This window comes from Lycium barbarum, chromosome 4 (assembly GCF_019175385.1).
Source record: "Lycium barbarum isolate Lr01 chromosome 4, ASM1917538v2, whole genome shotgun sequence".
In the NCBI taxonomy this organism is placed as follows: Eukaryota; Viridiplantae; Streptophyta; class Magnoliopsida; order Solanales; family Solanaceae; genus Lycium; species Lycium barbarum.
In genome coordinates, this window is record NC_083340.1 from 25663058 (window position 1) to 25675477 (window position 12420).

Consider the following 12420-nt stretch of genomic DNA (forward strand, 5'->3'; position numbering starts at 1 on the left):
CAGGCACCGGATGTCGTGTTATGTTTAGGCCTAGGTTCGGGGCGTGATACTTACAATAAATAGCTCGGAGTCATTCAATGGTTTGCTAAAATCTTCTTGGGGACTACCCGTTACTGCAATGGTAAGAATGACTTTCATGCAAGTTGTGGAGCGGTTTGTGACAAAAACAAAGCAAGCCAGAGCTATATTAGCAGAGGGTGGGAGGTGGATGCCAAAACCTTCAAAAATGATGGAGCATCACAAGAAAAAATGTCAACTGCACAAGATGACCTAGTATAGCCTAGGTGAACGTGTGTATGAAGTCAAAACAGGTTATTTTGAGGGTAGGGGAGGAAACATGCATACAGTTTATGAGCACACGAGAACGTGCAGTTGTGGTAAGTGGCAAACATACCACATGCCGTGTTCTCATGCCGTCAAGTGTTTCGAGGCAATGGGAAAAACGGTATCAAGTTATGTGGCATTGGAATACAACGTCAAAAGTTACGCTAAAGCATATGCCGGCCACTTTTACCCACTTGGTGATCAAGCTTATTAGCCAAACGAGCCATTTTCAATGGTTGCTAACTAGGAGTATATCCGTAAAATTTGGGCTAACGCACGAACTCGGATTCACAATCAAATGGATGTCAATGATAGGACATACTCTCGCAGGTGCTCTACGTGTAAGGAGTTTGGCCATGATAAGCATTTGTGTAGCCTACGAGGTCGTGGTGGTGCAAGTACGTCTTGTACTAGAAGAGCCTCTCGTACTTGATGTATTGTTTTAAATATTTTGTTATTGTAAATAATGATGTATTATTTGGTTATTGCAATGAATTATTTTGAACCTCTCGTATTTGATGAATTATTTTTTAATATAATATTTTTATTTGTATATTCGGAAAAAAGTAATGCCTTGACTAAAAAATAAAACACTTAAAACAAAACCTTATAAAATAAAAGACTTAAACCTAAAGATAACAAGATTCAAACAAACAAAACTTACTTCGGGACACTTTACAACCCCTAAAACGATAATCCAAACGTTTAGGTAAACTTGATGTAATGAGCCAACATTATTGTCCGCAAAAAAAAAGATATCAAGTTTTATATAAAATATTAATATTTTGGAGTTTTGAAACATGACCAATCTTGAGTCAAAGTATCAAAAAAACGTGAATTTGAGAGCTTTAAAATTGTGTGGAAAAAAAATACTACCCTTTGCGCACTAAATTAGTGCGCGATAGGGCTAAACTGTAAAATTACAGTTTGATCCTATTTAGTGCGCAAAGGATACTTCGATCACTTTTTTTTTTACTGGGGTATGTTGGTATCTTTGGATACTTTTTGGATCATTTAAGTTGCGGACTCATGAAAACTGCTGGGGAAGAATAGTCCTTGCATGTTTAAAGTAAGTTTTGGTTTATCACTATTTAAATTGCGTGTGGACCAAACAGGGACAATTCTTGCAGGTGGAATCTGCTACTGCAACTTGTCTAGTTGGGAGAACAGTCTTTAGTCAAAGTCCACTTCAACGCCTTCAGAATGATCATTGGAAGATAGTTGGAAGAGGGTAAAAAAAAAATTAGTTGGTCTGCGACAAAATCGGGTCAGTATGGCCGTATAAATATATCTATGCAAGAACTTTAGTAAATTATTAATGAACACATGACAGTAAGATGCTCAACATATAAAGATCTATTTTGAGTTTAGTGGTCTGGCTTCTTTGAAATTTGTCACATCTTATAGAGCACCATCTTTTGTCTATATTTTAAATAATGTGGGATGTATTTTCTACAATAAGATTCTCATGATCTTTCTCTAGTTGTGACATTATAAGCCGTAAAAGAGTATGGTCAATTTTGTATCAGTTTCTCATTGTCATGAGTAGTTTAGAGCTATATTAGCTTCATGTGGTCATGAAAATTATATTTTCTTTTATATTATATTAAAGCAATGTCATTATTTTCTATCACAAATCGAACATTCTAATAACAATGCGACTCTTTGATAATATTTTTAAAATATTAATTGAAACTGTACCGAACTATACTCTAAAGAGAAATCAAAATGATTGAGATCGTTTGGAAAAGTTCAATCAAAAAATAGTGTAGTATAATTCCTTTAAAAAGAATCAGTTGAACCGTATCATTAATACCCCTGTCACTAAGGCACTATTTCTCAAATTAATTGAAATATTAGTATTAAACGGGGAGGTAGGAAGTATGGAATAGAAAAAGATACCTACCAAGTCACTAGACACAAATATGGAGGGGCATAATTATAATTGCACATTTTAGATGAGGCCAGCATATTTCAGTATTTCCAGCCTCTTCGTTGTCTCTATTTTAGTTCTAAATTAATTAAGCATTCTGAGAAAAATATCATTACAGCTTTCTTGGTACGTATTTTCTTTTGTGAGATTTTCTTTTCCATTAATTTTGTTTGTTGCTATGCTGACACTGTAGCTTGCTCAGTTTGATTCTACTTTGAGCCTTCATGCCTCATTTGAGATTTTAATAGCTACCCAATGATTTCAGGTAACTTTAATTTTCTTTTCATTATTTGGTATACTTTATTACAAACTTGCTTATTGCTCTCTTCCATTTTCAAGATTCAAGTATATGTATCTAGATTCTCTGTTGAAGTACAGTAGTAGCTCTGATAAAATTTCAGTGTGGAAATGTCCTTATCCCTTGCTCAGAAGAAGCAAAAAAAGGCAGTGTCAAATGCTTTTAATGAAAATTGTAAAATATTTAATGTACTTCTACCTGTCATGTCATATCTGACCATAATGTCAGAAATGCTATTGTATATTAACACCTAAGGGGTCATTTGGTAGGCTGTATAAGAATAGTACTGAATATGGTGTATTAGTAATGTTGGGATTAGTCACGCCGGCATTATTTTTTATCCATTGTTTGATTTGTTGTATTAAATAACATGCATTGCATAATTCTAAATAGTACTGAATAAGTGTATTAGAATAGGAACTGGTATTGTTAATGCCATGGTTATTTAATAGGGTGTATAAGTAATATTGGTATTAATTGTACCAGACTTAGAATTGCAACCAAACATTGTACTAAATTTTAGTACCAGCATCATTCTATCTAATACACCCTACAAACGACCCCTAAATGAGTTAAAGCACAAAAAATGGATTTATGTTCTTGTTGTTTTGTCTGAGATCAATAGTTTGTCGTGGTTGCCTTTATTATAAAAGCTCAATGTATATAATTTTTTATGCTTCTAGATGAATTCACTTTTTTTCCACTACTATAAACTGGTGGTGAATTCTGAGAAACTCAAAGAAGTTCAGTCCAAACAATTTAAAGGTGATTCTGAAATGCTTGTTGAAAAAGCTCTTTGGAGTGAACTTTCCGCACAAGTTTGATTCTTGGGAGGGCGCAATCACATTTGCAAATCATTTCGATATAATTGGACCTTAATGTGTTTATTCGTTTAGCAATGTTTGTGGGACTAAACAATAGACATAAAAGCCTATACTCCTTTTGTAAATGATTCTTGGTAGAAACAGACTAATTTTAGTGGGATGTGAAGCAGTTTTGTGAACTCACTGGTTGGTGATTGACAGTAGCATGGTCTCGATTACTATAAAGATAGACAACAATTGATTACATAAAAGAATCTCCCTAAACAAATTCCAATTGGTGATTTAGGCATCATCCCCCTGCACATATAAGCCTTTCCCTTGTAATATTGTAGGTTTATTCAGCACAATAAGTGATATGGATCTAAATGCTACTATTCCTACGTGCCAGCAGGTATCAGTTCTGCCCCATGCGTGAGACCGATTGTCTCCTTTTCAAACACCATAAGAGGAGTACACAACCATGGAAGAGTTACTTGTTTGGCTACCTCCATGTCATCTACCTCTCTGACTGTGGCAAGAGTACGTGTTGAACAACTACTGTTCTATATTCTTTATTTTTTAAAACGGAAACTGTTTTAAGATACTGCCTTGGGTTGTTCACAGCACTGCTTCTTACATTCAATTTGGACTTGCTCAGGATGCTGAGAAAGATCTGGAAAGCCGAAAATACGAACTGCTTAATATCATCCAAGATACTCAACGAGGCCTAGTGACAACTGCTGATCAACGATCCACCATTGAGGAGGCTATGGTCTGCTACTTGTGCTTAAAATGGAGTTCCACTTAGCCTAGTGTATTGACTAATTGAGATATGATCAGGTAGTGGTTGAAGGTTTCGATGCTGGCAAGGAAATTGACTTGAGTAAGTTGGACGGAACATGGCGGTTGCAGTATACATCTGCACCAGATGTGGTTGTTCTTTTTGAGTCTGCTGCTAGGCTTCCGTTCCTTCAGGTTCATTTTGGTGTATGCTAAATAAATAATCAACTTCCAATGCAGTAGTAAGTTAACTAACAAATACGTGTAAGGTGACCACGTATTGCAAACAAACTTTATAACCAGTAATTTGGTCTATCTTTTCAATGCAAAGATCTTATGTGCGTCGATAAGAAAAAAGCAGCTTTATTTCCTCAAACCTCTTTTGACTATCTCTATTCATGCATCTTTAAAATCAATTATGCTTAGTATTTTTTTTTTTTTTTTTTTTTTTACCATACATCTGTGCCACTACCATCTAATACAATAACAAAATGAACAAGAAACAAAGAGACAAATGCTCTATTTTCTTTTCAATGACAAGTCTAAATTTCCTCAAACTGCAGTTCATGCGAGATTTATGAACTCCTATAATTTCATTGACTAGTTACATGCATACTCAGCTGAACCAATCTTTCTGAGCTATGTACAGGTGGGTCAAATTTTCCAGAAATTTGAGTGCCAGAATGAATCCGGTGGAGGGTTGGTACGCAATGTCATCAAATGGAGTGTTCCACGCTTATTAGAGGTGCAACAATGCCTTCCTACCCCATTACTTGCTTGCTGGTGTAATCTTTTTTAATTGCTTTCTCTTAAGCTATTTTTACTTTAGGATTATAAATAGATATAATCCTAGTTTGTGTGGGATTGAGGCATAATTGATTGACATATATTGTTAATAGATAGACACTTTTGACATAGCTTTTCAAATGGAAACTTCAGTATAGTAAAACTGATCTTAACTCAATATTTACTCAGCCCCTGTGCTAATTTGTCCAGCTCTTCGCTACTCCTTACACCCTCCCTTTTCTTGATACCCTATAAGGATGTTCATTAGAGAGGCTTAAGAGGTGGTTCTACTGTAATTGTTCAGGTCCTTCAGGATAGTTATACCTGCAAAAGCCTGATGCACGAGTTCGGAGTTATGCATTTTGCTTCTTGTTGTAGCATTTTTTTTTTTATGAGAAATTCTCTTTGCAGCATCTGACAACATCATTAATTATTATAAACCTCTACTCTATGAGCGTAAAACAACTAGCTATGCGGTCCTCGCTGAAGCCTGGAAGATTGGAAGGATATTTGAAAACAATAGTACGATGGGATGACTTAAAGTGCCAGAAGGCTCATCTACTTAGCTGCTTCCCATTTATTTCAACGAGGAGAAGGTGGAGCTTTGTAGATTCTAAACAGTCTTAAGGAATGTCAGAACATGGCATCTTCCAAATTGCTGATTCTAAGTGTGAAATTTAAAGTTGATATTTGCTACTTCAATAGCCAACAAGAAGGTTAGAGTGTAGGGCACTATTAGTCCACAGATCACAAGCCATATGAATGGTTTTCGTAGTTTTTCCGCAAAACTTCCACGATGAAATGGATGCTGCTTTCTTAGTTCTTTGAAGTTTCTGAATAAAAATTTAGATGGAAAGTAGTTACATGCTCATGGATTCTTGAAGAAGAAATACTTCAAAAGGAAAGCGAAAAATTTATTCATTTTTCAATTAATTTGTGTAAGCATTTCGATTTATAATATATTTTTAGTTTGTACAGACACACACATAGCTGGGTTAGTTTGCGCGCATCTACTAATCCACCAGATATCTACTATCTCTTACTAGAACAAGTTGGTTAATTCTTCCTGGCAAGGATTGGGCAAATAGGAAAAATTCACCTAGCGTTGCCTCTGCTAGAATTCGAACTTTGGTTTACAAGGATTTACTTCAGCTCCTCAACCACTATTTTAGCTTACACTTAGTAGGTAATGTCTAAGTTTAACCTTTTGGGGATACTCTTTGATGTCCTCTTGGCAGCTGTAGCAGTACCAAAATTCAATGGCCCTCAATATGCAGATATATTTTGCATACATAATAGAACATTTCTAGTTGGCTGATAAGTCCAGAATCAGTCCACGCCTTTAGTAAACTGGAAGGAAAGCATGTGCCTGACGTTCTTAGAATCCAATAAGATTTGGATGCCAAGTATCTTCTATCTCTACTCCTGTATATTACCAGTCCACTTAGCTTAGAAATGACCTCCGCTGCTTGTTGAGTGTGGTTTCTTCCTCTGCATGTATCCATAGAAAAGTAGAAAACTAGTGCATGTGTAAAGCATAACCTTATCCCCCTCTTTTTCTCTTCTGTTCTGCTTATTTTCTAACTAGTCATCTTATTTATCAACTGCAACTTTAGGATTTCACGAAATCCAATCTGCATGGACAATTGTATCTCATAGAAGAGAAGAGTGCCTTTGATTTCCTATCAGTACTTTCACTTCTGAAGTATTGAAATCATACCTGAATTAAGCTTCAAAGTATCGCATTTCTAACCTTTAAAACAATCAAAGTTCTGGTTGATACCAAAGTTTGTAAGAAATCCTCCAAACGAATACATGTGAATGCCATTGCCTATGTTACTCTCCTGGGATGTACAGGTAGCTTAATGATACTCAATATATACAATGTCTTGGCCCATTCTGGAATAATGTCATGTATTTTCCCTTCTTGCTTATCGTTTTATCATTGTGATAATTTGTAAAACTGTTCAACTTATGAGCTTTCATATACACTAGAAGAATGAGAGGTTGAAAAGAAGTAACAGAGAGAGAGGAAAGGTTAGATTACATACTATGATACTAAGAAGGAAAAGGAGAAGACATGTTTAATTCATATGATTTGACAGTGATCTGCTTATATCCTCCAGGAGAATGAAGGTGCTACACTGATAGTTTCTGCCAAATTTTCTTGTGTTTCTGCTCGTAACATCTACCTCAAGTTTGAGGAGGTAATTTTTCCGATCACTAATCAAGTATAATATTTTTCTTGGATTTTTATGGATATGTCCTCATCCTTCTTAAAATTTACTATCTATTGGTTCTGGTGCTAGACTAGAAGTCCATGTCATGTCCTTCTGAAGTAGTGTTTCGGGAGTCCATACTTTGCAGGCCATGTCTAGCTAATAGACATTAGCGGCTTTGTTGCATATCTGTCCTGTATTGTGCTTGGTTCTCCCTATTAGTTTCTGATGCTTTCAGATTGGAAAAATAAATTTTCTTTTTGAAAATTCTACATGGATGATGAATATTGAACTCTTTCCTGTTTCTTTGCAAGTATTATTTGCCTCTTTCTGATTTTAAAAATCAGTAGGTGACGTCTGTAGGAGCTTGGTTACAGACGTCACCTACTGATAACAAATAAAATAGGAAGTCATGCTTGATTACAGACATTACTACTGATAACTTGAATATTGATGTTCTCATTGTTGGAAGCCCGGTACCTACTTTCAATATTTTCTTTAGTATTATGCATGCAACATTTTATGTGCAGATAAGTCTTCAAAATATTAACATCAGTGACGATCTGCAAGCTGTAATAGCTCCAGCATTCCTGCCCAGGTCATTTTTAAGTTTACAGGTACTTGTGCCATGGTGTATTCTTTAATTTTCCATCTATTTACTCAATAGGTGCATAGAAATTAGAATCAACTTGAGTGCCTCCTCCCTGATGTAGAGCGGGTCCAGGCACAGTTAGAGCGATAAAACAAAAGAGACCTAGTTCTTGATCTAGTAGATCAAAACAAGTTTATTCTTCCTAAATTATATATGTACATCATTAAAGGCAATAATTGCACATAGAGCAAGCTTTTGCGACAGGAAGACTACATATCTCTAGTTCATGAAAATATATGACCTGATGGATTGCTATCAGCATTATATGGCTGTCTAAAGCTGCGGAAATATTGCCAAATGATTTTCTTGGTTGCAGATACTGCAGTTTATTCGGACTTTCAAAGCTCAAGTTCCAGTGACCAGTCCAGAGAGGTATAACGTGATGTAACCATAATCACAATTGATTTTCTTACTAGTGGTCCATTATATTCATGTGAAGAAGGGTCATGTGCAGGCAGTCTGTGGGGGGCCTCTATTACCTTTCTTATCTGGATAAGAATATGCTTTTAGGCCGCGCTGTTGGAGGCGGTGGGGTATTTATATTCACTAGAGCTCAAGCTCTTGCTTGCTAACAGCCAGTTCAAAAACAAATAGTTTCACCAATCTCATCATGCATTTGTGGATTATCACATATACGAATAACAGAGATGAAGAACAAAGAGGAGAAGAAAGAAATTGTAAAGAGCAATTTGCATAAATGGAATATTCTGTAATGTTTCACTTGATTATACAATGAGAGTATTTATAAGTATATATGCATCCGGCTACTCCATTTTTAACTAACTAAATCAGCTAGCTATTTCAATTTACAACTGTTAACTAGTCTGACTAACTTCTAACCACTTAGCTAACTATGCTTGAGTTTACTAACTATGATGGTTATGGGATAGCTCTGCATACATTTAACTCCTTTAGACCCCCACCCACCCAAAGCTAGGAGATATGAAGAGGTTTTGCATTTCTAGCTTGGACAACAAATAGCAGTGTTGAACTCTAGTGAGGCCCTAGTCAAGATGTCAACTTGCTGCTCAGGGGAAGCCAAATGCAGAATGTGGACCAAATATTGTTGCATCTTCGTTCGGATAAAGTGACAATCAATGTCAATAAGTCTGTATGTTCACGGAACACAATATTTCAGGACAGTGACCTGTGCCATGATATCTTGGAGGAGGTGCCTAGCTCACCTTTTTTCCTGCACCCAGGGAGCATGAAGATGTACAGGGATTCGATCAAAAACAATTCTTGAATGAGGCCAGGGATGAATCGAAAAAGAAATCTTTACATCAATTTGAATGGTTGATTTGTTGTCACAATGCATCGGAATAGGAAGCAGGATTGCAACATTATCTAACTCCTTAAACAAACCAACAATCGCAACCACAATGGTAGCTAAGCTTCTATACCCTGCCTTTGCAAAGCTTCTAGTGATGGTAAACTGCTTTTGGATTTTCAGGAAATCAAAGGATTACCATGGTTAACAAAATATCATGTGAGAGGCCCAATCAGCATCACAAAATATAGTACTGTAAGTTGGAAGATCTGCCAGTTGACATAAGAATCCCAAGGCCCAAAGCCTGTTTGAGATACCTCACTAGTTTTGTTGCAATTTTCATACGTGACATCTTTGGAGAGTGCATAACTCAACATTGCGCAATAAAAGCATGTGGGGTATAGTAACAGTTAAGTATTACAATCTGTAATTAGTATTTGGTACTCTCCAAGATCAGCCAGTGGGAAATCATCTCTAGTACCAACACGTGCATCGAATTCTAAAATTGTTCGCTTTTGATTGAGCTTCCCCACATCAGAAATAAGCTCAAGAGCAACCTTTCATGCATCAAAATCCCTTCACTACCTCTGTCAAATTTTATGCCTAGAAAATACTTAAAATTCTCGCAAACCCTTAACTTTGAAATTGCATTAAAGCTATTTTTAATTTCCTGAATCAAGACATCATCATCTCCAATAATGAGCAAATCATCAACACATGCCAAAGACCAGAACTATCTTACTATGAATCATATTATACTAAAAGTGAGAAGCTCTTATCTTCAAAGTTAGATTACAATTTTGCCCTTGCACTAAATAAAAATATAATTAATGAAACATCTGATTGTATATTAAATAGTAATATTTAATTTAATATTATACAAAAACATTTATACTAAATATTGTTCAGTCATATTAATAATGACTAAGGGCCGTTTCCTTTTCCAAATACTTCATCCATGATCGTAACTCTTAAAAGGTGAAAAATTTGAGTTAAATTGCATTCAATGATTTAGTATATCCCACATTCATCTGAATAATGGTATAGAAACGTAAGAAAATTGTGCATAATAAATAATAGTAATCACTACCAGAAAGTGTCTAATGGAATACCTCTATTAATGAGGAAACGCATTCCTTCAGCATATTCAATAAATTAATGAGAAAATACATTCAAGTAAATGGAAGATCAAATGATCATGGTATTTCATATTCCGCTGTCCTTTCCACCCTTATTTTCTTCCATTTTTCTCACAAAACTTTGTAAGAAACTCTTGTTCTAAATAAACCAAGAATTCACATGAAAGAAACTTCTTTATAGTGTTTTCGTGCTTCTTGAAGTAAAGGGCCATCTTGCAAATGGCAATATCAAAGACCAACAAGAAGAAGCAGCAATGTTACATAGCAGCAGTACAATCTCAGATATCAAATTCACTATCTCAAACTTTTGCTTAATAATCCAAGATTTTGGGTTTTTGCCTTTTTGTTTTTGGTTTTGTTGGTATGTTGAAAATGTGGTTCAACTTTGAAACTTTGGTTCCTTTTACACCAAAACCATGAAAAGAGCTCATTCTTAAATGACGATCATGCTTCTCAGCTCAGTATTGGTGCTGTGAACGTTCAGGAAGAAGAAAATGAAAAGTTGCAAATGAAGAAAGAGCAGATAAGTAAATTGAAAGGCGTTTTTACAATATAAAAGTTTTTAGATCTCAAATTCCTACAGAATGGATGTTCCGACAACTAAAAGCATGTGGAGCTAATTGGGGCCATCATAGAGTGATAAGAAATCTATGTTTAGAGCCCTTACTCCTCTATTGAGAACTTTGTACCACTTTTTTTTTTTTTTTACCATTTCGCGGATTAGGCTTAAAGAAGATGAAAATATCAACATAACATTATAGCATGAGATGAGATTGTAAAGTTTGATGCATCTAATAGAAATTTTTTCTAGTGAAGGGCTCATCATGATGTAACAACAAATGATGTCAACATAGAAAGATAATTTAGAAAACTTAATCTAATTAATTAGTCAATCAAGTGGATGAGTAATTGCTAATCCTCGAGTCTTATAATATTGGATCTAGGCGAGTCATTGATGATGAACCAGGTGGTCCTTGGTTTCTCAGAGAAGAGCAAAACCATAGAATTGTCTCATGAGATACTTCGAAGAGTTTTTCCTCACCATTATTCATGAGTGCTTTTCTTGTATGGTACGATAGTATATCTTTGTGATTCTTCTGGTACATATATATACGATCTTTAAGATTTTTTCAGATGTCTTCTTCGTGTTGCTTTCTATGTTGCTTTTGTGCGGCCTTTTTCTTCGCTACTCATATTAATATCTTTGGTCTTGGTTCTCCTAACATGGTAGTTTGGATGATATATATATATATATACACGTTACGAATAAGAAAAAATTATAGTAATTTTAATCAAAAGACAATCGGATGATATTAGTTATACCAATTTAAAATATTTATACTGATTAACATGGAATACATGTGCAACGCATGTGTCCAGAAACTAGTAAAAACTAATCCACGTAGCTTTAAACAAAACCAGAGGATACAAGAGCAGTAGTCAAGAGGTCAAATCACTAATTGAAGAATAGATTTCGTAAAGACGTAGTAAGACGGTCAGTCTAACCAAATACTCACCACAACATAAAATTGCTCCTTGGATTCAATTTGTATGAAGCGGTCGGGAATATGAAGTTCAAAACACATAATTTTGGCTATCAATTTGAGTATAGATTTTTTAAATATTTTAAAATAAAATTTACATATTTAAAAGCTTTGAACAGTTTTGACTCCCCAAATAATAATACTTTTACATAAAATGGGGTGGGGGAGTAGATTTGTGAGAGTTTTTAGTTAAAATTATTCCTTATTTAGGAGGGTAGGTTTATTTTAGTCCTTCAAATATAACCTTAACCTTAAGCATTTTTAGTCTGGTAAGTTCTCTAAAGTGGAGTGCCTCTGATTCAACTAATATAATGGACTTAAAAACTAAAGTGACTAACTATAAGCAAAATAAAACTGACTGAAATAAAATCCGACCGACTTTCGAACCGACCCATGCAGTTGGGTTGATCCCAATTATTTTTAAAATAAAATCGATTGAGCTCGGTCGATTTTTTTTGTTTCAATATCGAGAAAATAAAAAACCTACCGAGTTTGGTTTGTAGTAGTTTTCTATTAAGGGATTAAGTAGACCTTTGGCCATAGAAATCAAAAACTTTTTCACTTTTTTTTTTTTTTTTTTGAAATTTTGGAGTTGGAGTTGGATTTGTATTTGGCCATAATTTTTGCAAATAACATTTTTTGTTTTGTTGAAATATACTTGTTTTTGGTTGT

General features: G+C 35.0%; 1 protein-coding gene across 2 annotated transcripts; it reads left to right on the forward strand.

The window, feature by feature from the left end:
• The first annotated feature begins 2230 nt into the window (after positions 1–2230).
• On the forward strand, positions 2231–8607 carry LOC132635631 (probable plastid-lipid-associated protein 10, chloroplastic). Of its 2 annotated transcripts, none has more exons than XM_060352085.1 (10): positions 2231–2383; positions 2460–2522; positions 3768–3898; positions 4017–4130; positions 4199–4333; positions 4788–4883; positions 7051–7131; positions 7674–7760; positions 8112–8167; positions 8250–8607. In XM_060352085.1, exons 2-10 carry the CDS (start codon positions 2513–2515, stop codon positions 8365–8367), a joined length of 828 nt encoding a protein of 275 aa, XP_060208068.1. In that variant the 5' UTR covers positions 2231–2383; positions 2460–2512; the 3' UTR covers positions 8368–8607. The 2 variants fall into 2 exon arrangements, with proteins under 2 accessions (XP_060208068.1, XP_060208069.1); XM_060352086.1 differs by having other exon boundaries at positions 2232–2383; positions 3771–3898.
• The last annotated feature ends 3813 nt before the right edge of the window (positions 8608–12420 follow it).